We start from the raw sequence: 26,843 nt of genomic DNA, 5'->3' as shown, positions 1-26,843 counted from the left end.
GCAACAAATGGAGGGCAGCTGCAGGTCCTGAAACAGCCTGAACATGCCTTCAATTTGATTGCCTGGATTCATGCCTTTTTAAAAGCTCCAAGTTTAGTCTTGTACTTAGTATACATCTCCAAGTTTGTTGTATTTAATTCAATGTAACCTCCTGACAATCCTCTGATTGCTACAGCAGATGCTGCTTATATGCAGATCGGCAAATAACATCTGTGTTTTTTTTATCTTGAAAAACCCTCATTTATAATTCCCCTTTTTCTGCCTCTTCATTATTTCTTTCAAAAGGTGAAGAACGACTCTGTGGTGTCTTGCGTCCTGGACGCGGAGGCGGTGGCCTGGGATCGTGAGAAGAAACAGATCCAGCCCTTCCAGGTCCTCACCACCCGCAAGAGAAAGGTGAGCAATATAATAATAAGATCCGGAGAAGGATGAGTGAAATGCTCAGGGCGTCTAAAAGGGTAGAAGGTAGGAGATGATGAGAGGAAGAAAAAGGGAAGTGAAAAGGTTGAAGAGAGAAAACAAGACAGAGATGAAGACCAGAAGGTAGAGGAGAGGTAGATAATAGAGTGAAATGATCCGGCAGACGGAGGGAGATGGACGGAGAGAGAGCAGACAGAAAGAGGGGGGAGATTGATAAGTGGGAGAGAGAAGAGTCAAATGGATCGAGGAGAGAGGAGGGGGATGTGAGATTGCAAATGTCAGCGAGGTGTTTTTTCAGTTTTGATCAGAATAACGGCCTCTTTCCACTACACCAATCACATTAGAGCGAAACAGCTCCCTTTTACTTTGTCTCTCTGTGTGTGTGTGTGTGTGTGCGTGATGACATCCTTGAAAATTAGGAAAGGTGAAATGAGAGTGCCCATACGGGGGAAGACGATGACGAAAATGATTATCCTGATGATTTCTTTTGCTCGATACCGTTACCGCCGCTACCAAATCATGATTATTTGTAATGATGGTTCGATGCACAAACTGATTGTACTGCCCTTCGGCCATTTTAGTAACAACATCTCCACTGTTTTACTACCAAGAGCGCTCTTGCTGAAATGAAAAATTTCAGATGAGGAGATGAAACCCGATATGGACTAATTAAACATCATTAATTGGCGGAGGGGGAAAGTAATGAGGGAGTGAAAATGAGAAGTGGGGAATCTTTCAGGTTTGAAGACTGCTGAGGATGTGCTGTAGACACTGGCACATTTATTTTGTATTCTTGATCACATCCCTTTACTACTCAAAGTTTTGGGGTATCATTAAATTCTGAAAGTGTTTTCTTGAAGAAGTACTAATTATAACGCGAGTGTTTACTAAGTGGAGATTTTGCTCATCATTAAGTACAAACAGGTCGTTCCATAAAAGCTGTTCCTTACAGTAGGTAAGGATTGGTTATTCAGGATGTAACTGTGGGATTCGAAAGGATTCACGTTCGATAGGTGGATTCAATGTTGGCTTTTAATTCAATAAAATGCTAACGAAGCCCGTCTCTAGTTATGCTACAGCTCGTTGTGCTGCAGTGATCTCCTGTTTGCGTAGTTGATTGCTTTTGCCTCAAAATCTTTACAAATGTTTCCTAGCAACCAGTGTTGGAAATTAACTTTTTTGTCTAAATGCCACTGTGCCTAGTGGATCCCAAAATCTGCCAGCCACAAAATACCTATCCTGTATATATATATTTCATATATATCATAATATCGTGATACGGCATAAGTGTTGTATTTTCCTGGTTTTCAAGGCTGCATTTCTGAACTTCCCAGACTGTTCTATTATTTGCCTTTACCCACTTAATCATCAATAATGTGGATATAATGACTATCTATCAAAAATCTCATGGTGTAAATATTTTATGAAAGCACCCAGTCAACCCTACAATATCGTTGCAATATCAATATCAATAGAGGTATTTGGTGAAATATATCATGATATTTGATTTTCTCCATATCGCCCAGCCCTACCTGGTGAAGCGGCCACACCCTTAATTATGCATAACTTTAAGCTGTAATATATATATATATATATATATATATATATATATATATATATATAAAAAGAAAAAGTTCATGCTGGTTCTGATAGAAAGGTGTCAGAACACACAGTGAGGAGCAGTTTGTTGCGTATGGGGCTGCGTAGCCGCAGACCGGTCAGGGTGCCCGTGCTGACCTAATGTTTTGGCTGAGCCGTGTATATATACACCGTACCAGAAAAGTTGAAAACCATGAAAATACAACACTTATGCCGTATCACGATATTATGATATTCAAAATCTAAGACAATATCTAGTCTCATATCACGATATCAATATAATATGGATATATTACCAGTACCAGGTCGCTAGCTGCTAGCAGTCTCCTCTGCTGCGTCATCCGGGCTTGCCTCAGCCCATTATTGGATTAGCTGGGAGTTAGGCTGTGTCATCTCTGCCAATATGGCGACGGCCGGACCCACCCTCTTTTAGCTTCACAACGGCTCTTCAGAAATGGATGATGTCACGTAGATTACGTCCATATTATATACATCTATGATCAAAACGTATTGTGTGTATTCTTGAGGCCTGAGAAACGTGTTGAGTCTACCTCCTGTCTTATGAAACACTTGCAAACATTTTTATTTTTTTTTATCATTTTTGTTTCCATCCATAGTTACTTGCTAGCAGTCCTCTTCCTCCCTGCTTTTGTTGTTTTAATGGTTCAACCTGATTCCGTAAATCACCAGTTTGAAACTATCTTGTGGCGAGGAAGGAAGGAAGGACTCTACACCTGAACATGGTAATGGATTTACTGATTTAGCCACTGCAACTCCATCTTGGAATTCAATAATCACTTTGGTGTAGTTATGGAAAAGTTATGGAATTTTACATCAGGGCCACAGGGGGAAACGGTATAATAAGGCAGAGCGGAGACAGACTGACTGGAGTAAACGAGCGTGGAATAAACAGGATGAGGTGCAGGAGAGGTGAGAGCAGGATATGGAGGAGCAGGAGAGGTGAGAGCAGGGAGTCGAGGAGCGAGAAGTGATACGCCGGAAGAGAAGGTTGAACACAACGAGGAGGTGCGATGCTGTTAAGAGGTAGATGGGGAGACTGGGTGGGCTGGGTGCTTAACTTTCAAGAAGAAAGGGAGGGAAATCAAAGAGCTCTTTGTAACAAAGTCCCAAGGTTGGATGTAGCGATTTGTGAATAAGATGCGTCTATTTGCATATTTTTGTCAAAGAAAAAATATGAAATAAGTGTGTTTGTGTGTTGTTCCCTACCTGCAGGACGTGGATGCCTCCGAGATCAAAGTCCAAGTGTGTGTGTACGCCTTTGACCTCCTCTATCTCAACGGCGAGGTAAGACCTGGTGCTGATGAGGAAAATATTACCCAGAGATCTCTCTCTCAAAACGCTCCTGTTGTCATTTAAAACAGGTGTGCGTGCGCGTGTTTATTGTTTGTCAGCGTGCCTGCACGCTCGTCGCCCCGCTGAGACGCCAACGATGTACCTGAATGCCAATGACGGTGCTACTGGAGGCCGTAACTGGATAATGATTGTAACGCTCATTGTAATTCCAGCGGAGTGTGTCTGAGACAGTCTGTGTGTGTGTGTGTGTGTGTGTGTGTGTGTGTGTGTGTTGTGGGTGGTAACTGTGAATGGACGTGGGATCGAGAGTCTGTATGATTCCAACCAAATAATACACAATTTTCAAGCTAATTTCCTAAAAGTCAGCCGAAGAAAATGCAAATCAGCGGATGTTACCATCAGCCAATGCCGGGGGAGTATTCCCAAGTGGACGGAAACAAAATTACCGAATTAAAAGAGTACCAGTGACTCTTAAGTTGTGCCATTTCAATGCTGCTTCCCACCTAATGTGGCATTTATGTAAATGTTATGAATTAATTTGTCTCTGTACGTACTCTGTCTTTTTTTGGGCTGTTGCCCTTTTTTATTCATTCATTTATTTATTTTTTAATGATTTTCTCTTTTCTATAAATGTTGAGTGTCCAGTTCCCCGTGCTCGGCAGTTCTTGACACTGCTAACTCTCTTGTTGGCCTGGGGGAACCCTCCGTGCCAACACAGTGCCACGGTCATGTCCTTGCTACTATTTTTGGGGAATTTGGCAGGTTTAAAGACCAGAGGAGGAGTCAACATTCTACAATTAAACACATATTACATGTTGTTGTTTTTTAAGACTGAATGTAATAATTTCACATGTCAAAGTTAACGCGTTAATGCAAATTTGTTTTAACGGCACTAATTTCTTTAACGCATTAACGCAACTTACGATTTTTTTATTAACATCTAGAGACTAGAAAACCTAAAGAATCCATTGGTACCAACCATGTCATACCAGCTCGTCACAAAGGAGGCCAAATAACGCTCCAAACTTGCGCTAAATTTTGGCAAGGAAAAAACTGGCATGGCCATTTTCAAAGGGGTCCCTTGACCTCTGACCTCAAGATATGTGAATGTAAATGGGTTCTATGGGTACCCACAAGTCTCCCCTTTACAGACATGCCCACTTTATGATAATCACATGCAGTTTGGGGCAAGTCATAGTCAAGTCAGCACACTGACACACTGACAGCTGTTGTTGCCTGTTGGGCTGCAGTTTGCCATGTTATGATTTGAGCATATTATTTTAATGCTAAATGCCTTTGAGGGTTTCTGGACAATATTTGTCATTGTGTTTTTTTTTTTTTTCATTTAGATTTTGCGTTGTTAATTGATTTCCAATAATAAGTATATACATATATTTTAAATGAAGTTTCGAATGTCTGTCATATGTTAGGACATCATCAACCTTAAAACCTGCCCGAACCTGTGGTAGTGTCTTGTAAGCTTACCCGTACCCGCCCGACCCGCAGCAACCACTGGAGTCTAATTCTACAAATAGTATAATACTAATAATATTAGTATTGTATCATCATCATCTTCATCATCGTAAAGCAAAATATGTATAAAATGAAAATATAAGGGGTTTTATGGCAGTGTGAGTAAAACTGGCACAGCTCGACCATTAAACACCAGAGACGGACGACGCGTTAAGAAAATACACACCTTTTGTTTTTTATTCATGCACACATATTGGCAGCATCTTGACGTGCATCATCGTGGATAAACGATCCTATTTTCCAGCGTTGATGCTTCTCAGAGATAGCTAGCATTTAGTAGCGTGCAATATTTCCCTCAGGAGTTGGTAGAGACCAAAACAGAGCCAAAAGAAGAGTGTGTAAACAAAAACACAACTCCAAATAAATGGTAATGTTACTCCGTGTGTGGTGGATGTGTTTCGCCATATCAACTTTATAAGGTAGCCTGTTCCCTCTTGGGTCCAGAAATCCATTAATGCAGTTTGAAATGCTCCAAAAAATGTATTCTAGTCAGAAAATGTCCTCAATGCATGGAGGAATTTGGACTCATGATGACTTCATCATTTCCAAAATCTTTGATACAAATGAAGAAAGACAAAGAATAAGAGGAAGCAGTCCCTGCAACGTCATGAACTTTTAGTCTTTCCACCTTTTTATAGTTGGATATAGACAGATGTAGGTGCTTTTCAATTTAGGCCATAGACTAGTTAGTTAGTTTTTTAATATGTAGGGGATTTTGCAGCCATTTCATTGATTTATTTAATAGTTAAATTACCCTAAAACCTACCGTAGGTGGTTGGAAACCATACAGATTGTGAAGTGTGAAGACTGTTTGTTTCTGCTGGTTTGAGACTGTGTGTTTGTGTGCGTTTGTGGGTGTTTGAATGTGTCCAACGCCGTCGTGACTGTGTGTCTGTGAGTATACTCTGAGACTGTGTGTGTGTGTGTGGGTAGCTCGTTGGGATGGCATTTCATCCTTGTCATTGCAAGGCTCCAAGCTATGAAGAGGAAATGGTTGTAATGATACAGTTTGTAATGATGTGTCTGTTTTTGTGTCTGTGTTTGTGTGTGTGTGTGTAGTCCCTGGTGCGACAGCCGTTGTGTCGGCGTCGGGCTCTGCTGAAAGAAAGCTTCTCGGAGGTGGAGGGAGAGTTTGTGTTCGCCCGATCCATCGACTCCGACAACACCGACTCCATCGCAGAGTTCCTGGAGCAGTCTGTCCGAGGTGTGTGGGTGTCTTCATCATTGTGTGTGTTAGACGGAGACACACTTTCTTATTTGTTTTCCCCTCCTGCTGTCCCCGTGCGTCTTGAACCTTTTTGTTTGTGGGTGTGTTGCGTGCAAGTTTCATTTCATTCGTGCCCTCGCCTGCTGCCTTCATGTGTAAATTGTGTGTGTGTGGTAGTTGTCTGCTTGTTTTCCTGCCTGCTGCCTCTTTGTTTGACCTGCATGTTGTATTGTGTGTTTGCCTCACTGTGTGTGCGTGTGCGTGCAACAGAGACCGAGGAATCTGTGAGTTGTGTAATTAGGTTTTTCTTGTGTTGTGTCCCCAGACTTTGTCTACTGTCCCTCTTTGTGTCCTGAACCTTTTTGTGTGCGTCTCAGAAGGAGACAAAGACCTTCCATGTATCTGAAAGATAATCTGTTCATTTCCTTTCTGCACGACTAGAATCGTGTTTTGGTGTATTAATGTGTGTATGTGTATGTGTGTGTGTGTGTTGTAGACTCCTGCGAGGGTCTGATGGTGAAGACTCTGGAGAAAGATGCCACCTATGAGATTGCCAAGCGCTCTCACAACTGGCTCAAGGTGTGTGACGCGGTAGTAACTGAGATACACTTTACACACATCATAAACCTGGGCACGCACTGACCCCAACACGTGTGTGGAAAACGTATGTTCTCTTATGACACAAATGCATTCAAGTGAGCACACACGTTTCAAAGTTAACGCAATAATAACACAACGCTAATTCGTTTTAACGCCACTAATTTCTTAAACAAATTAATGCAATCAATATTTCAGAGGTTGGACGGTCTCAGTTTTAAAGCTAGAGATACAGGTCTCATATGAAACTAGACTGGCTAAATAACGCTCCAAACTTAAGCAAAATTTTGGCGAAGAAAAACTGTCTTTGCCATTTTCAAAGAGTTTCAGAATTCCCACGAGTCTCCCCTTTACAGACATGCTCACTTTATGATAATCACATGCAGTTTGGGGCAAGTCATAGTCAAGTCAGCACACTGACACACTGACGGCTGTTGTTGCCTGTTGGGCTGCAGTTTGCCATGTTATGATTTGAGCATATATGTTTATGCTAAATGCAGTACCTGTGAGGGTTTCTGGACAATATGTGTCATTGTTTTGTGTTGTTAATTGATTTCCAGTAATAAATATATACATACATTTGCATAAAGCAGCATATTTGCCCACTCCCATGTTGATAAGAGGATTAAATACTTGACTAATCTCCCTTTTAAAGTACATTTTGACCAGATAAAAAAATGTGCAATTAAGTTGTGATTAATCCTGATTAACTACGGACAATCAAGCGCTTAATCGCAATTAAATATTTCGATCCGATTGACAGCCCTAATTTTTTCCATTTCACTATTCTTGTTGATGTAGTGCAAAATACAAATAACAGAATCTTTTAAATGAAAAACTTAAGCATCTTCTTGAGCATTTTTTGTTAGAGTTGGATCTACATGCAGCTGAACCAAAGTGTGAAATAATGACTCTTCATAAGTATAAAGAGAAAATATCTGAACTTGTCAAAGTAACATTTTCCAAACACCGTAGTCAGTAACAATCATCCGTTTTAACATTTTCACACAAACTGATTTCATATTTCTGGAGGACAGAGAGGGATTCTTAAAGACCATTAGCTTGACAACATTTTGTTCTTTAGGTAAGAACTCTGTTAATTATGCCCACTGGCATTTAATTAATGCAAAAAAGATTTGTGCTTTTTTAGAGTCATAACGGATCAGATTGTTGTTAATATTGAGATGCATTTTTCAGCTTCAATAATGAATATCATCACATTTGTTTGAGCTGTATTGTGCTGTGCTATATTTTTGCATCTGTAATTATGAAATCTACAGTAATATCTCACATGCTGCCGTGCTCTCCCTCAGCTGAAGAAGGACTACCTGGACGGGGTGGGTGACACAGTTGACCTGTGCGTGATTGGCGCCTACCTGGGGAAAGGCAAGAGAGCGGGCGCCTACGGGGGCTTCCTGCTGGCCTGCTATGACGACGAGAATGAGGAGTTCCAGTCCGTCTGCAAGGTGTGTGTCTGTACAGTGCATGTTTTACTGGTGTGCAACGATGCATCCAACACACGGTGTGATACGATACAGAACACACAGGGCTCATGGTTTGTTTCACTGATGATATTTGTAACAACATTTGAATGAAAACTAATTATGACGGCAGAAATCTCATTATTTATTTATTTATTCCTCCTGAAACATAAAAGGTGTAAACAAAGGATTTTCAAGTTTAATCCTTTATTAGTTTTTTAGAGTAGTTCAGTTTATCATTTTGATTGCAATTTGCATGATACAGTGTCTTAAATAACAAATGCTGTGTCTCAATTAGCCACGTTCTCACACTTGCTATTTTGAGTGGAGAGGTGTGTTCACACTGACAAGCATGGCACTATGAGTACCCGAATGGTTTTTGTTTGTTTTTTAAATAGATTTTTTAATGCCAGAATAGATATAATTGCTTCATTTGAGTCTATGCGGAGGTAGAATGAAGTTACCAATTTTATTGTTGTAATCAGAGTAACATGACGTCATATCCGTTCCGTATCCGTCAACCAAAACAAACTGCAGCGAGCCAAAACGAGACAGTAGAATAAACAGCGGAGGGTCTGCGTGGATACGACCTGCACTCTCACATTTTAAATCCAGCGTGGTAAACACTACACATCCAGTAAAGTATGGAAACACTTTGGGTTTCACACATTGACAGGAAAAGCAGAGCTAGACATCACGGCTAAAGCTGCATGCTTACTCTGTCAGGGACAGGATTGTGATCGTATTGCGGTAACGTGCGGTCGAGCCTGCCGTCACTCTCGTCTCCGTGGTCAAATCGTCCGACGCTACAACTGTAGAGCACCCATATACTGACATTTATGTTAAATGCATTCAAACGGCCCCGACGGAGCTGACCCTGGATGTATAACGAGAACGGAGCTGACGGGAGAGCTAGAGACCACCTTGGAGAAGTTAGAGGAAGTATACATGTGTGACTACGTCCGGTTTTCAAAATAAGATGTTAACAAAGGGAACCCGCATATACAAAATACATACATAGAAATAAGATTGATTGGATTATATTCACCAGAAGTATAAAACATGACATGTCCCTTATAAATTAAAAAGAAAATGGCACTAATTTATGAGGGAAATGTCTTTATTCTTTGATTTTTGGGTTGCTGGAAAAAATTGTATAAATAATTCCTGACAATGATCCTGATATATTTGACTTCTCTGACTACATACATGCTGAAAATCAAACATTTTTACTCCATCAATTTAGATATTTTTCAAAGTGAAAGTCCCAGAAGTGTATGATTCAACTTTTTCCCCATGGTCTAATGTTAAAAAAGTTTGCAATAAATTGTAATATCGTATTTTAGTACTTGTAGAATCACAATACTTAAAAATCACAATACATATCGACTCCCTAGTATCGTGATAGTATGGAATCAGGAGATAGGCGTATCGTCCCAGCCCTACTGAACAACCACAGAGCCGTTCAGACTTGTTGCTTTGAAGAAATGAGTGTATTTCACTGGCAGGATGTTATTTGGACTGTAGCTTCTGGATGATGGTGTGCTTCACTGTGGCTGCATTATTGTTATCAAACAAAAAAAGATGATTCAACGTTCACACACTCGCCAACGTGTTGTTATTCACTTTATTTTATTAGGGGGATAGTGCACATACAAGTGTTTAAACGCCCAGCATCTCGAGTGCCTTTCTGGAGTCGATCAGCCCGAAAGACCCAAATTAAAGATCTTCAAAGAAACAGATTTTCCGGTCTGGACAATTTAGTCAATATTTTCAGGCAGAAATTGAAACCTGAAGTTCAAAATATATGTAATTTAATTTAGTCCTCTGGCAATTCATGTCTTTAAACATTTAATATTTGGGAGGTTAGATGATAAAAATGTGTTAATATTGTGACCAATCTGCTGCAAGATGGTCTATTTAAAAAGATATTTAATGTATTGTTACACCCCTAGTGTTTATCAACTAGTTTCTTCTCTTTTGTGTAATAAGCTTTCCTGATATTTGTATTAGGAGGTATATAGTGTTGAGTGTTTTCTGTTTACGTCTGTTTCTAATGTGTGTGTGTGCGCTGCGGGGTGTTTTGGGTGTGTTTGTTGTATTTAGTGTGTGTGTGTGTGTGTGGTAGCTCTGTGTTTGTGTGTGCGCTTTTGAACTGTCACTTTTTCCCTCAAATCTGAGTCGGAGGGAAATCTTTGTGTCTACAAGTGTGCGTGTGTGTGTGTGCGTGTGTGTGTGTGTGTGTGTGCGGAGGCGTGACTGGGTGCATCTTAGGATAAGTGGTAAGCATGTATTGGAGCATGCGTGACCACGTTGTGTGTGTTTATGTGAGTGTTTGAGATGATAAGAGCGTGAACAAGCTAGAGTACGACTTCACCACAGAGCATAAATTCCGTCTCTTCTTTGTCCCGCTAAAACCTTCCATCTCCATTTTTTTTTTTTCCTTCTGTAACTTTTATGTCTTTATCCATGGAGAAGGGGTTTAGCGAGCAGCGCGGCGCACACACACTCTCTCCAGCACCGCCCGCTTCACTTTCATGTATTTACACACATTTACACCTGGGAGCTCGCTGGTACAACCGCAGCGTTCTGCTGCCGGCCACTGAGCAGCTCCACTGGAGCCGCTGGAAGTTTTAAGCGCCTGTTAGATTACCGTGTTAACTTTGTCAGTCACTGCTAGTGGATTTTTTCCTGTTCGCACTATTTCTTCTATAAATAAAATCTCATTGGAGGATGTTTTTTTTTTTCCCCACACTTGAGATGACTATCCTGGATAAGTGAGGCAAGGATGGATGTGATGTTTTTTTAGTACACAACAGAAGATACTACTCGCTGTGTGTGCGTGTTGAAGAGCTCCTGCCTTTTGTCTGTTATTGATTTTCATCTTCCTTTACTTGCACAGCTGCTAGCTTCAGTGTTTGGGAGACCTTCATTTTTCAGATATTCTTCAAAGGAAGAGTTTTTTTTTTTTTTACAGTTGCAATTCTTTAAACTTGCAGCTGTAAACAAATGCTGACTGAGCTGCGCAGTGGAAGGATTCAGTCAAACCAGTGAACAACCTCCGGTTCTGAAAAGTGAAGCCAATGCGGAAGTGCCTTAAACCTGCATTCTGTCTAACAGCCAGCAGGGGGCGACTCCTCTGGTTGCAAAAAGAAGTCTGATTGTATAGAAGTCAATGAGAAAATGATGCTACTTCTCACTTGATTTATTACCTCAGTAAACATTGTAAACATGAGTTTATGGTCTCTATCACTAGTTTCAAGTCTTCTTCAATACAGCATGATGTTCATTTAGTAAATTATGGTCCCATTTAGAGTCAAATACACCATAAAGCAGGGGATGCTTTAGGGCGGGGCTCCCTTGTGATTGACAGGTCGCTACCACGGCGTTGTCCGGTCTGGGAGTTGTCTGTGTTTTTGTCTTAGAACTTTAACCCTTTCACAGTGTGTTTTTAGTTCATGGAAGTTGCTTGTAACATTTTGGTCGCCTAAAATATCTTATTCAGTGTTCGGTTGTGTTTAGCGCCCTCTCGTGTCACTTCTGGTTGCATAAAACCAAGATGGTGACAACCAAATACCAAGATGGCGACGGCCAAAAAGACAAACTTGAGGCTTTAAAACGGCAGTCCACAAAACCAATGAATGACGTCATGGTGACTGCGTCCACTTCTTATATACAGTCTATGGGGGTCATACCTGTCAGTCACTGTGACCTGATGCATCCAAATACACCAGGTTGTATTAACTCTGTTATTCACTCTATCGGCTCAGATCTGGGCCACATGAAGATGGAGGCATTCCTATCTGATCTCCGTTATGTTTGGATAACTTGGCAGTTACACCTTGTGCTTTCTTAAAGTTGTGTTGGTGGCACATCACCTTCCGCACAGCAACTTTATCCACATTTAAAAAGTACACAAAAGCCTGCAGTCTTCAAAAAAACAGCCAAAATCTGTTTTATTTCATAACGACGTGGCGGACATGTAGCACACAGTCCCCGCTTCTTTTTCCTCTTTCACTTTTCAATGTCAGCCATGAAACAAAGGCAGAAAAAGAAAACAATAATCTTGTTGTCCTTGACACGGTAAACTTCAGGAGCCCTCCGTCTGAGAGGCTCCGCTCCACTACAGCTGAAAGCAGAATTCAACCCACATTTCCATTTCCCCAAACGTAATCTCAACTATACGTCCTGCAGAAATGTCCTTGAGTGAGACACGAGTCCTCAGCAGATCCAGGAGCAAAACAATGCTGCAGAACTGCTGCTGTGAAGTTCACTCGCAGTTCATATAGACTCCCCTCACAGAGAATAAGAGGAATACTAATGAAATGAAAAAGACAATTAGGTTACAGTCGCAGCAACAGCTTGGCATTCGGACTCTCACCATTACTTTACTTATTACAGGTGCCTGTTTTCCGTTGGCTTCAGTTTCCCAGGAGTCATTCATTGGATATTTGGTTGTTATTGGTACTGACATACTGTTATATTAAAGGCAGTGGAAGAAGCTGAAACGTCACATTAAATCCCTGTCACCCCATCTTAACAAAGAATTTATTTATTTATTATCTTTGCCATATTTTACAATCAAGACTACTTTTGGTTTGCCTTTTTTGGCTGGACCGCAGAGGGCCCGCCCTAGAAACGCAAAAGTCTGTCACTGACTGAGTGATGAAGTCACACGATTGGTCGACCGAGTGTTGGAGTTTCTATATTGGCCATTGCTTTGTCAAAATGAAAAGGCGGGGAACGGTCTTTAATGCAAATGAGCCCGTCCAGCGCGACGCGTCCGGCTCACGAAACTTGGACCAATCTGTGAAACTTGGTGATCTAGTTCTAAAATTAAACAAGATTTAGCAGTGGGGACTATTTCGGACTTAAAATGTTTTTTCAGACATAGATTTTGGAGGATTGTTTAGACGGAATAACAGAAGGTTTACGAGCAGGCCGTTGTTTCTTGTTTGAAACAGCGAGCAGACAACCAGGGACCAATCGGGTGCGTTCCACTATAGGGTACATCACCGCTTGAATGGCCAGTTGGGTGGAGCAGTGCCTGTCCACCAGTGTTCCTGCCGGACCTGGTGGACATGTACCGCTAGATTTAACATTATAGACACGATCACTGACTATTTGTGTAACAATTTAGCCACAAATTCGACTGACTACACACGGAGTGTTGTTATGCTGCGTTTTCCCAGCATGAGTGTTTGCTGTTGTGTCTGCACCATAGAAATAGACATTATATAATGCATAATGGACATTGAACGTTTTTTCATGGTCATCTGACTCGTACAAAAGAAAGTGGTGATTGTTGTTAGTTGTAATGGTGACAACATGTCAGTGAGGCCGTTACCGGTAGCTTGTCCTTCTCTCGAGTGGTGGGGAGTGAGGCGGAGGGACTGTGAGACCCAGCGCTGCCGCTGCCCACCTGCCTGCTGTTAGCTAGCTAGCTAGCTTGCTAATTCCACCATGCTTTAATGCTACACTGGTTACAGAAAATGAGCCAAACAAAGTTGTCACTCATCTGGCGATAGCAATGTGCTTTCCTCTGCTGTGAGAAGAGTGTGTAGATGAAGCATTAAAGCTTCACTAGGCAGTATATTTTTGGCATCATTGGGCAAAAATTCCAGAATAACCTTTCAGCATATTGTAATTCAAGTGTTCTGAGAGGAAACTAGACTTCTGCTCCTCCTCATGGCTCTGTTTTCAGGCTTAAATCACAGTTCATTTCATTGAGAGAGCGTTCCTATTGGCTGTGTTCCGGTCATGTGACCGGAACTTGGCGTTCCTTCATCCGATTTTACAATCAACGTCACAAACTTTCTCATTTTACAGCTAAACGGTACACTACAAGATGATTCTGAAAACATTTGAGGAGAGAAATAGGCATTACAGTAACAGAATATTGATTCATATTTGATCAGCCCTGCCTAGTTTGACCGTTTGGTCGGAGTTCGCGAGGGATTGACAGCCGGCTCTCATAGACGGCAGCTGGACAGCGGACCTCAGATCAGCTCTGATTGCTTGTTTTCCTCCGGTCTGTGAAATCTTGCAGATACCATTAGGAGCACCGGAGGACACAGAAGCACATGATTTTCAGGTTACCTGTCTCATGTCATGATATAGCGACCGTTTTATAAAAATAACTTTCTTTTAATCATATTTGCTCCAATCTGGCCTACTTCAGCTTTAAGTTGTTACATTTGACTCATTTACTGTGCCTCTCTGTGCTTCGTAACGTTACTACTTTGTTACTGCAAAACTTCACCTCACTGAGTCCGCCACTTGCCATAAGTCGGTTTAGTTTATACAGAAGTCAGCCCGCTACAACGGTCGCAATGGCAACGGTACACCTAAAAAAAGGGCCGCCGCAGAGGCTCAAAACAAGGCGTGCGATGTCGTCCATTCAAATACAACAGAAACTTAAGCCCGGATAACAAGAAATGAAATTGCAAACAGCGATAAAAATGTTTGCGTACCACCCAAAATGTGTTTGTAGAATTGCACTACAGTTGGCTTGGTAGAGGACTTGGCCTGGCCTCGTAGATTAAACTGAATAAAGGAGCCACAAATACCTCTACATCTTGTTGGGGTGACGGCAGCATCAGGAACATAAAGCCTCTGGTGGACACCTTCAGAATACGCCTTTAGTATACATCTGTGAGCTGTAAAACGGCGTATTTGCATGATATACCAGCCTTTTTTTCTTTCCCTTTTCTGTGCATGTCAGCCCGTTGGGTGAGTCTCGTGTCTCAGCAGGTTCAGGTCTTTTGAGAGGTGACATGACGCTTCAGGCAAAGCACGAAGACGTGGTGTAGGGGGGGGGGGATTTGCTTGCTGCTCTGTGTTTTGCTGCTCGCTGCCAAACGTCAGCTGTCTCACCATGAGGGAATATGTGTATATCTGAGTGTGTGTGTGTCTTATCTCCTTTCGTCTCTTCCAGATCGGGACAGGCTTCAAGGATGAAGATCTGGAGCAGCATTACAAGTTCTTAAAGGTAACGCGGCACAGCTTCGACTGTCACACTCACTTGCTCGGTTAAAAAAAAAAAAATCACAACTCGACACTTGTTTTCCCACACTGACGCCTTCATATTTTAAATTCATAACAGGGTTTTTTAACGTTCTGCAGCGACGGGGACTTCATTTCTTCATTTTTTTTAAACACATTCAGAGTCAATTTTGAGGTTAAAAGAGTCAGAATGAGTGTGGCTTGAGGTCCCTTTTCATTCTGCAAGTAATCATTCCCTCATTTAATTCTTCATTCATTCCAACTTTCCAGATCTAAATGGAGACTTTCATAGCCAAAATGAGATGGACAGCATGCAAATATATACTTCTGAAATACAACTCAAATACTGCAATCGTTTTAAAGTGACACCCCCGGGGTACATTTAAGCTGCCAGAATGAGAGAAGTCATAGGAATAAGCTCAGGTATTACACATAGTGCCTACTATTCTGAACATGCCATATATCGCCTAAGAGAAATTACAAAAAAAAATGTACATAGTTTGGCTTTAAATGACGTGCATTTGCTTGAATATATTGGCCAGAGATCATAAAGTACGGCTGTTTCACCATTGAAAATCTGCATTTGGAGTAACTGTGCAGGCGTGCTCTGAAGTTGGGGTAATGAATTGCTTTTTCAATTTACATTTGAAGAGGTTCGTTCCAGAGCAGCAGAGCAGCAGCATTTTGAAGAAATTGACAACTGCTCTCTGAAAACGATAGCTGTTGTGAGAGTCAGAATTCATTTGAGTACTCGTGTTGACTTTATCAGCTACATTTAGAGCCGCTCATACAGAAATAAGCGCAGAGAGGCTTTTTAAAATGCACTCATCTGTTTAGGAAAGCTACTAATTGTGAGGTAATAATCACTGTACGAACCCGCTACACACACTGTGGTGCTGTGGAGTGACCTTAAAGTAATATTTTAAAGGTTAAGGGTTTAGACTCAGTGGTACAAACTGCTGCACACTGCAGAATCACAGTGAAACAGTGATTGAGAAGGCGGTGTAACCTTTTTTTTTTTTTTCTTTCTTTCACTCCACCCCGGACCAATACAGCCTGTACTGTAGTGCTTTGTAATGAGGCCCTCCATCTGAAAGTGATGGATGGTGAATTAAGGCGAGCTGCCGGTGTGGCCGTGTTGCTTCGGTTGCAGTGCTGCAGGCCGATGGGAGTCCAGACACGGAGACGATTGACTCTGTTCACTCCTCTGGGTGGCGAGCTGCTGCTGTAACGATGAACACACTGATCCCTTTTTTTTCTCTTTTGTTCTCATGTTCATTCTGCTACTTTTAACTCGTTGATTTTTCACTAGTTCACATCTTCAACCAGGGCTCCTTTATTCCTTGATAATTCTTAATCTACATAACTCACTAGATTAGATTCATCGCCCACATAAATGACCATTTGTATATCAATTTCTCACCCTGTGTTACCTCGAATTCTTAAAGAAAACTTTGTTTTTCTCGCACGCCTCCACTGTGAACGAAGAATCGACAAACAGCAACTCCTTGATGAATTGAAGTAAATTGGGGCCAGGTTAAAAAACAGCAAAACTAAATCAAAACATCCATTTACAAACTCTCTAACAACTCATGCAGTATAATGATTTACTCAGTCACATTCATGCCAAGTCAAGTCAATTTTACTTGTATAGCCCAATATCACAAATCACAAATTTGCCTCAGGGGCAGTGTTGAATCGTTAACAAAAACTATGACAAAATATATTCATCAACAACCTTTTTTTTCCATGACTAAGACAACGAGATGGCACTGACGTCATTAAACACTAATGGTGACGATATCAAACCTGCACTATCGTTAAAAGATGAGACTAAAATGTAGTTTAAAAACATTTTTGGCACCTTCCACCTTCTTTTCCCCTCTCTGTCTGTCACTCTCTCTCTCTGTGTCTCAAACACACAAACAACGCTCTGCGGCGGCGCTCGGTCCGTCTCTGTCCTTCTTGTCTCACACCTCAGTCCTGACAACTGTGCTACTATAACGCAAGCAAGTTTTGGGGTCGGGTCTGGTTCGGGTGGTTGAGTAACGCATGTTTTTACATGTTGGGTGGGCGGATTGGCTCTCATAACGGACCGGTGAGTGCGACTGAAACGCACATCACTAAAGAACTCAGTCAGGAGGACTCAAACTACCTGCAAAGCTGCACTCTTCATCATTCAATCCGTATTTTTTTTTATGTGAAGTAAATTCATTATAATCTGATGACTAAACAGGACTAAGATTAAATAAAAAAAGAGAGAAAACTTTTTCACTGAAATCGAATGACTTTTCGGTGACTAAAACTGGACGAAAACATTTTGAGTTGTCGCCGACTAAAACTATGAAAAAATTACTAAAATGTGACTAAAACTAATAAACATTTTCGTTTTAAGACTAAGACTAAATCTAAAATAGCTGCCAAAATGAACACTGCTCAGGTGGCTTTACAATCTGTACAAGATACAACACTCTCTTCTTTACAGTATGACCCTCTCATCGGATGCATCTTCGCTAAAACCTTACTATTAAAACACTTCTAGCATAAACAGTCTCACGCTTGTGCTGGCGTGCCACTCATTCGCAGGAGTCCAGATGTGTCCGAAGTGTTTTAAATGGCAAGGTTTTAGTGAAGATGCATTCTTTTGCATACTGCATGAGTTGTGTGAGAGTTTGTAAACGGATGTTTTGAAGTAGTTCATTTAACGCGGCCCCCATTTACTTCAATTCATCAAGACCTTTCCTCCGTTTTTGATTCTCCGTTCACCCTGGAGGCATGCAAGAAGAACAATGTTTTCTCCAAGAGTTCAAGGTAACGCGCTGTGAGTAATCGATACACAGATGGTCATTTTGTGGGTGAAGTATTCCTCTAAGTGGCCACTGAGAGGCTGCTGCTGCTGCTGAGGGATTTTACTTTTGATGTTACAGAATCTCCACTTTTTCATCTAAACGAGAAGTCAAACTTTTCTAGCTGGCTATTAATGCTGCATAGTCTGCAGAAAACTGTGCGTTTCCCCCAGCAACAACACCTGTACTTGATTATAATTACTCTCAATGAATAAGTCTCTTTGCATATGCCCTCAAGATGGATGCTTCACCCAACGCTCGGAGGTGTAAATGACACAAATATTTGCATATAAGTGAAACGGCTCCTACACATTATGATGATCTAGTAGGTTTTTAGTAAAATGACATCGTTATATTTTATAACCATAAAGACAAAGACACAGATTTCATGTGGATCACGTCTAGTTGATGCCCGACCTGTCAGAAAAAAAGGCATATATAGGTGTATCAACTAACTGGTGTCTATCAAGCGGCGATGTTTTATAAGACTCTACACGCCTACCAGCTCACTCATTGTAATTCACTCTGTAGAAGAGTGTCACTTGAATGTCTACATTATAAATAATGTGTGAGAGAAAAACCAGCACCACTACTGCTGGAGCCCTCTTTTCCCAGCATTACTTAACTATGACCCAGTTCTGTGGACACTGCAGCAGTCTAGTTAACACTGCACCGTTCCCACAGAGTCACATTCGCTGAAATGCTTGTTTCACGCCAAAACAAGATGGGTATCATTTTGTAAATGCGTGACACCTACGCTGACAGCATGATTGCTCGTGTCAAAGTTAAAAAGACACTATTAAATATTGTAGAAGTTGACGGTTTTTCTCGGTTTGCTCGCGGAACAGGGAAACAGTTTGGTGGAGGTGGATGCCTGAGCTCAGCTGCAAGGTTATTTATGATTTTTTTTTTTTTTTTTTTTTTTAATTATCCCAAGAGGTGAATATCGGGTAACAAAAAAAAAAAAAAACGTGCATATCAAGGTGCTTCTGAATGAAATCTTTCATGTAGGTGTATGATAATGTGGTTTTGAAAATCACCCTCTCATGTTGGCCCTCTGGCAAGCAGGTATCATCTGAATATGAGAGTGTTCAGACGCTGTGCGGTCTCTCGGGAATTGTGAGGCGGCAGCAGGATTCAGGAGGGCAACCGAAACCCCTCTGTCACTGTCTCTTTATCAGGGTCTCCGTGAATGCTTTGCCCTAGTTTTTTGTTTTGTTTTTGGAGTGTGTATGCATCTACACAGTGTGTATACTATGTGTTTTTTTTATTATTTCAAAATGTGAGGATGAACTGCTTTTTCTTTGTTTCATGTCATCATAAATTGAATATCTTTGAATTTTTGAGACATCACTTCAGGCTCTAGGAACTTGCGATAGGCTTTGCTTGCAGTTTTTGTGCCACAATAAACATTTTAAGAGGACATATCATGAAAAAAACACTTTTTCACTGCATGTGCTCCTACGTTTGGGTATCCGGTGTGCCTACCGACCCACAAACTGAAATAAGAACAACCCAGTCAGTTTTTTTTTGTGGGCTGCCTCGATCAGAAAACGTGATTCAACAAGCCGTTCAGATTTGGCTCCCCTTCCTATGTCACATGCAGGCTCATTAGAATATATCGCCCACAGTTTGAGAACTACTTTTGCAAAGGTGAACCATATTTTTCACTGAGCATTTTAAGGAGTCTTAAGGCCCAGACACAACAACCCGACATCAAAGAGCTAGCGGCGATGAAGACCGACTGTTGCGTCGCCTCCGTCTTGGCCGACAAGTTGCATTTGAACATACCTCAAAGACTACAGCCGACGCCCAGTTAGCACGTAGGTTCTGCGCCTGCGTAAGAGGAAATAACTCTCCACACCAGCAGGCGGCGGTAGTCTGTATTCATCATTCAAAAAAGGGAAACAGGAAGACCGAGGATGGCGGATATACAAGCCGTTGTTATGATACGTACATGAAACAAAGCGGCTTCTGCCGACCATTTTCACACCACTCTCACTCACCACTTGGCGTCATTCCAGATGGCCATGTCGCTGTGAAATTATCCGTGTATTGGAACGATCAGATGAAAAATGAGAAGCGCCCTCTGTGTTTTTCCTCTTGACTTTACTCGTTTGCTTGCTTTCCTCACTTCCGTTTCTCTTCTCGGATTCGCTTAAGCTGAACAGCCAATCAGAGTCGTTGCTCTCACTGACGAGCTCCACCACCGCCATGTTGAATCGGTGGCGGTGCTCGTCGAAAACCTCAGACACGGGCAGACTAGAGCCGATGTTGTGGGACACGCCACAAAAACTAGGCCGACAGACGCTCGCCGACGGCCGGCCGTCGGCTTGGTGTGTCGGGGTCTTTAAAGAGACGGGCGCTAAAACGTAGCGTTTCAGATATACAGTACAGGTATAATATACAGGTATATTCAGACAGACAGTATGAGAAAAATAATGCATTAAAGGATGTAAACATGTTCTAGTAGAAACCCAAAATACAAATATGAAACTGAAAATGAGCATGATATGTCCCCTTTAATGACATTTGTAATGAAACTGGTCATTATCTATTCAATTTTCTTCAGGAGCACATTCTGCCGAAGCCCCGTGCCTACTACCGCATCGACCAATCAGCAGAGCCCGACGTGTGGCTGGACGCCATGCAGGTCTGGGAAGTGAAGTGTGCCGACCTGTCGCTGTCGCCCATCTACAAGGCCGGCATGGGATTGGTCAGTTCAGCCTGTTGATCCCGCCTCCTCCTTCCCCCCTCCCCCCGATGTGTTTCCACTGATAGATTCTGCCTGTTCCGGTCTGTCGCCTACAATGAGAAGTCACAATTAGCGCCTCTTAATTGAGTTATTAAAAATGCTGTAAAAGATGCTGGATTTAATGGAACAGATTCTTGTTTATTTATTACTCGTAGTTTGGCTGCACATTGGACTCACAGTCCCACAGCGCACATAAAGTGTTTGCCATATACATTAACAGTATTCAACTCTCATTTTAGCCATAGTTGAAGTAAAACGGCACTGAGATGGATGAATTCTATCCGTCTGAAAACATTTACAGGAAGAAAGACAAATGTTTTCCAAACTTTTACTGTACAGAAAATATAAAGGTGCAAGACGTTGCATTTCATTGTCAATAAACCTTAAATTTACTACTTCAACACTTGAATTTGAGATAGCTGGATGAGTTGTTTGCTGTAAACAAGCGAGACCATTGCTAAGAGGCGTATTAATATCTACTAGGGCTGTCAACTGATTAAAATATTTAATTGTGATTAATCACACATTTTTTATCTGTTTAAAATGTACCTTAAAGGGAGACTTGTATTTAATACTCTTATCAACATGGTGTCATGTAATGTCTGCATACATATAATCCATCAAATATCTTTAATGCAATTATTCTCTTTCAACTTTTTTTTTTTTTTTTCTTCTGGTTATTAAAAAAAAAATTAAAATGTACAATGCATCCATATTTGAAGGTAACAATAGAATCTGAGAGGCAGATGAATGGAAGTAGGACGAGATTAATAATCATTATTTTTTTGTAATAATTGATTCAATCTTTGATGTTTTAAAACCTTGAACTAGTGGGGATTTAACAGCTTTCAAAAGGCTGACAGTCAGAGACACATCGAGGGGGTTACCGTTTTCAGTACAGCACGAGCACCAAAGGACAAATGCTCCCATGCATCAGTGGTTGTGTACTGGATACTGACTGTGATTCTGTCTGCCCTCAGGTGGATCCAGAAAAGGGCATTTCTCTGCGGTTCCCCCGCTTCCTTCGGATCAGAGATGACAAGAAGCCCGAGGACGCCACGACTGGAGCTCAGGTACATCAGATCACCTGTACTGGGGATGAGCCTGGTTGGAGGCTAAAAAACCAGGAGTGTGAAATCAGCAGTGCCGGGATAGGATAACGCCAGATCCACATTTCAAGCATCAAATCCCATCTGTAGAACGTGTGGAGGTCAAACAGGTCGGCCTTGTGCAACATAATAATGACTGTAAACTATATATATATATATAAGTGTCTGCTTCGTACAGCAGCAGCAGAGTAGCAGGAGTAAACTTTCACTTATCAAATGACGAGAGTAAGGCGAGTTCACCGACAAGACGATGGCGGAGGATTTGGAAAAGCAAAAGCGACTTTTTTAAAGATAGTTTTTTGGGCTTTTATTGGATAGAACAGAAAAAGACAGACAGGAATGGCGGAGAGAGAGAGAGGGCGACATGCAGCATGGTAACCTTGCCCCCGGCAGCTGGATTCTTGCGATGTCACGAGATCACGCGAGAATGGGCGGGATCAGTGTCACACGAAAAATCCATCTAGTCAGGCTTCAAGTAATGCGTTTGTGGCCGGCAAGCCAGATCACGGGCCAATCAGCATCCTGTTACTGGCAGCTACGGGCGTGGCTTTTAGGTGTGTGAGACGACAATGAGAAGTGACTGTTGGTTCTAAACAACAACGGCGGCTCCTGAAGAGGTTAGCGTGGATGCTGCCATAGCATCAGTTCTATCAGAACTGGAGATAATTTCTTCATTGAAAGAAGAACAAAGAACGGCACTGAAGGCTTTTTCTCGATGGAAAAGATGTTTTCGCGCTTCAATTTCAATTTCAATCAATTAATTCTATTTATTGTCATCCTGCCAGGCAGAAAGAAAGTGCGTTTCCCAGGATCAGCGCAACACAAATAATAAATAGCAGACACACGGTACTTAATAGTACTAAACAATAAAATAAAATAGTACACTAATCACATCAAATGAACGTTAGACACAAACACACTCTCCAGCTCAAAATAATGGTTAAAACAATAATTAAAAAAATTATAAAATCCAAGTTAAAAGTGTTCAGCACAGGTGCAGAAATGCATCAGAGTACAGGTGACCAACTGTTTAGCATCCTGACAGCTTGGGGGATGAAGTTGTTAAGTAGTCTAGTTGTTCTCGCTCTGATACTCCGGAATCTTCTCTTCTTCTGCCCGAGTTTGATTGACAGATGGTTCATCCAATCACCTGCCAAGTATTTTTTTGAAAGTGCCTGCCCCTTTTTCCAAACAGTTTCCAATGACGGCTTCTCAGATGGTTCTGTGTAGCAAACCATCTGGAGGGTCAGGTTAGCAGCCCGATCGACCGCGTGAGCTACCGGGGCCCCTGCAAAAGCACCTCTTTGGCAATATTTCAACCCAATGCTAACAGGGACCCTGATAACATTAATGAGGCAGTCTGTAAACTTTTGGTATGAAGCCGTGCGGAGGACAGAACAAAACCGAGTCGCAGCCAGATTGCGGCTCCAGAGGCTCGACCGGAGAGGCCAGACACACAGCCACCCTACGTTAAAGATCAACGTAAGCGCTCTACAGATATTGAGCCTCATCGATAAATATCTTTTCTTGTAAAATGTCCGGTCATGAGTTTATTAAGCGGTGGTATCCCCCTTCTGTAAACCTGTAGAAGTTCCATCATGTGTTTGTTTGGCCGTGCTGCTTTTGAAGTGCCGTGTAGAGATGGTGCATCAACATCACCGTGTTCATCACCTCACAAGAGCTGTCCTGTAAAATTTCAAGGGTGAATAGCACTGCAAGGATGAGCTATTTTTTATTTTTTTTTACACTGGCATTGATTCATGTAGTGGCCTCAAACTGCATGATGAGCAAAGCTATATAACAGTCCTGTAAAGCAGCACCTCTGGAGTTCACTGTTGGAGTATGGGTAATATATTGTGCGGCAGCCAAACAGTGAATTATACAGTACAGTAGAGATGTGCAGGTCAGTTGGACCTTCACCTGAATACACACTTATTCAACCATCCAGCAGCAAACACGCCAATCTGTGGTTCTACTCAACACGAAGCCTTTATTACTGTGGGTTTCTCTTATTTCAGCTCAGTGTATGAATGGACACCACAGCCGGTAGCTCACGATAACTTTTACCGTACATATATTAGGTTTAAATGATTTAAGACGTTGTTATTTTATTTGTTTTTCTCTAACCTGCCCACTGACCCACCAGCACCAGCATCACTTATTCATGATTCAACCCAACCAGCCTGAATTACAAGTCGATGCACACGTCAGTATGTTGTTGTTTATCTGGAATACTTTATACAAACTAACTGGATGACCGTTTCTTGAGAGTCTGTTGAGATTCAAGTTTCTCTCAAAGTATAAAGACTGAAACAGCTCTACTCTTTGTACATGTTAGTGCTGAAACTGTCAAGCAACAACTGTCAATCACAGTTTCCCAAGGTGACATCTTAAAAATGCTTGTTTTGTTCAACCAAAAGCCAAAGATGTGATATTTTCTAAAATGTAAGAGAAGAAAGAGCAATAAATTCTCACACTGTAGAAGATAAAAGCAGCAAATGTTTGGCCTTTTTGCTTAAAAACAATATTTAATTCTCGAAAGATTATCATCATACAATTAATCAGATTTCAATTACGATGTGGCTTCCATCTATTTAAAATGTTGATGTGCTGCATTCTGTTTCTCTCGTTTTGTCTAGTGTTATATATCCAGCATACCCCTTTTCCTCTACAGCAGTGTGCTTTCGCCCCGCTCGGCGGGTAAAGGACGGCCGCTCGGCGTGGGAGACTCCCCTCGTGGGATACTCTCCCCGGCGCTGGCTGGCCTTCACCAGCCGTGTTTCCTCCGCGGTGGTGCGCCGCAACCGGCTCTAAGCAGCCCTCGCTCGGACCTCGCTGCTTCGTGCTCGCTCTCCCCTCTCTCCGTTTGGGAAGGGACAGAGCTCCGTGCTCCCGGCGCGACTGTCAACTGGGTCAGATTGTCCTCAGTGCAGCCGATGTCAGCGTGACGAAACCCCGTCTCGTTTACCACGCTTTGTGGGTTTGACCTTTTTTGCCACGTCATCACCATTTTTATCTCTACAAGTAATGTGTTAATGGATAAATTGTTTTCAAGAGCACAAAGTTCTTCATGGATCTACATGTAGCCTCTTAATTTTGCTCTCAAAGTGCTCCAGATTGATGAATTTAACTTTAAAATGTAAAAAAGAAAAGTCAAACATTTGCTGGTTCCCCCTCCTCTATCATTGAAAATTGAATATCATTTAGTTTTTTTTACTTTTCTTTGCATAAAAGTAGATCACTTTGAATTCTGTGAAGTTGTGATGGACATTTGACTATTGCCTGTTTGGCATTTTATGCTACAGTAAGTTCTGTATGTACCATAAAGTATCCCAGAGTCCAAAGTCTATGTTGGACTGAATGATGCTTTCCTGTGTGAACTTCAGGACTGACTAAATATCTGAGGATGCTTTTATGTCTGTTTTGTGACCCAGAATACAAAAACATCTGTCTATCAATCCATCAATGATCCAATGCCGATAAAAAGCTGGTAACGTCTAGCTTTGATTTGTGGACATGTTCACTTTGTCTACCAGTTTGATTCCCTACTAAAAATTTCAACATGCGCTCGCCAGCATCAAGAGTTGTCCCGGATGCACCAACTCTGACTGACAACCATCACCTTCCTCTAAAACCAAACCCATCTCGGCTATCACGCAAGCATCGCTCATTGTTGTGTAACGTCACCTGGACTTTCTCTCGTCGATTTTTAGCTTTCATGAGGCCCAAAACATTCCAACTAAAGGATTCTTGTTTTTGTACCTGCATCTAAACAGGTGTAACTTTTATAAGGTCTGAGTCATATTACAATGTCAACTTTTACTGACTGGAGTTAACAGCCATCTGTTAACTGTGGAGTGAAGATTTGTGCTCATTACACTGGGGGTCAGGTTGGAACATCAGCTGCATCTAAATGATACTTCTATCAGTTGTTATCTGAGAGGATGCACACACACTTATAGTCTCACTTCCTGTGATTTAGCAGAAAGAAAAGAACCCTGACCTCATTCAGTGTCAGAAGGAGTTAAGAGAACGTGGAGCCTGAACAGGTTGGACCCAGTCAGAGAATCAAAGCTTTACCTTGATCCCGTTCCATTGTTTTCCCTCCTCGCTGTGCCACCCTGCTGCACTGGTACTGATGCTGCTGCTGATTCTGGGTGGGCCCTGCTATTCACACATTATTCATTGTCCTGACTTCCACCCCCCCTCGCCCCCAAACCATGATGAGTTCAAGTGAACACAACCTCCGTCTCCCAGTCAGCAGCTGGGAGTCACCGACTTCAAAGCTCTGGATATGAATAATCAAACTGTTATTTTTAGCTTTTCCTCTTCATGTTACTGACCTGACTTCATGATCTTCTCCCCCTCCCTCCTGCCTTCTCTCTTTTATGCATGCTCTCTCATGCAAACTCTTTTCCCTCCCTCTCTCTCTCTCTCTCTCTCTCTCTCTCAATATCTCTCTTCCTCTCAATCTGTCCATCTCTCTGCAGATTGCTGATTTGTACAAGAAGCAGCAGCAGATTCAGAATCAGGGGGAGAAAGCTGACCCGGAGGACTACTACTGATCATCTGTAGTCATCAGCAGAGGATCATAAATAATAGCAATTTCAAAAATAATTGTAAATAGCTTCTTTTCTTTTTGTAAAGTCGAATGAAAATAAAGGCTCCTGCCAGTTTTAAGCATCCTGTCGTTTGTGTTATTGATTTATCAAAAGCCGCTAGCTTTCAGAGCCAAAATTGCGTAAACATCTCGCCGCGTACGGTGCACATAAATTCCAAAATCGTCTCAGCAGTTACAGCATTCCCCGCTGGTAATAGATCCCTATCAAGAATTCACTGTGCAAAACCGCCAAGCAAAACGTGAAATGTATGGGCGGCATACCAATATTTTGAGCTGGCCTGATTTCTGCTCGGGCACTCAAAAAGGCGGGCAGCAAAGTGCGTCCAGCGTGTGTGGTAATAAGAGGACAAGCCAAG

General features: G+C 41.9%; 1 protein-coding gene across 2 annotated transcripts in view; it reads left to right on the top strand.

Annotated features, from left to right (window-relative positions):
- Positions 1–26,549, top strand: part of lig1 (ligase I, DNA, ATP-dependent) — a 59,892-nt gene extending 33,343 nt beyond the window's left edge. For both annotated transcript variants that reach the window (XM_074652149.1, XM_074652150.1), the window contains exons 19-27: positions 286–396; positions 3,253–3,324; positions 5,926–6,070; positions 6,570–6,652; positions 7,984–8,136; positions 15,089–15,142; positions 20,575–20,718; positions 21,738–21,830; positions 26,357–26,549. In XM_074652149.1, coding sequence (XP_074508250.1) covers positions 286–396; positions 3,253–3,324; positions 5,926–6,070; positions 6,570–6,652; positions 7,984–8,136; positions 15,089–15,142; positions 20,575–20,718; positions 21,738–21,830; positions 26,357–26,431 — 930 coding nt within the window. In that variant the 3' untranslated portion in view covers positions 26,432–26,549. The remainder of the gene's footprint in view (positions 1–285; positions 397–3,252; positions 3,325–5,925; positions 6,071–6,569; positions 6,653–7,983; positions 8,137–15,088; positions 15,143–20,574; positions 20,719–21,737; positions 21,831–26,356) is intronic.
- Positions 26,550–26,843: the final 294 nt, after the last annotated feature.

This window comes from Sebastes fasciatus, chromosome 11 (genome assembly GCF_043250625.1).
Source record: "Sebastes fasciatus isolate fSebFas1 chromosome 11, fSebFas1.pri, whole genome shotgun sequence".
In the NCBI taxonomy this organism is placed as follows: domain Eukaryota; kingdom Metazoa; phylum Chordata; class Actinopteri; order Perciformes; family Sebastidae; genus Sebastes; species Sebastes fasciatus.
The sequence above is the reverse complement of the archived record's forward strand: the minus strand, read 5'-3'. Positions and strand labels throughout refer to the sequence as shown.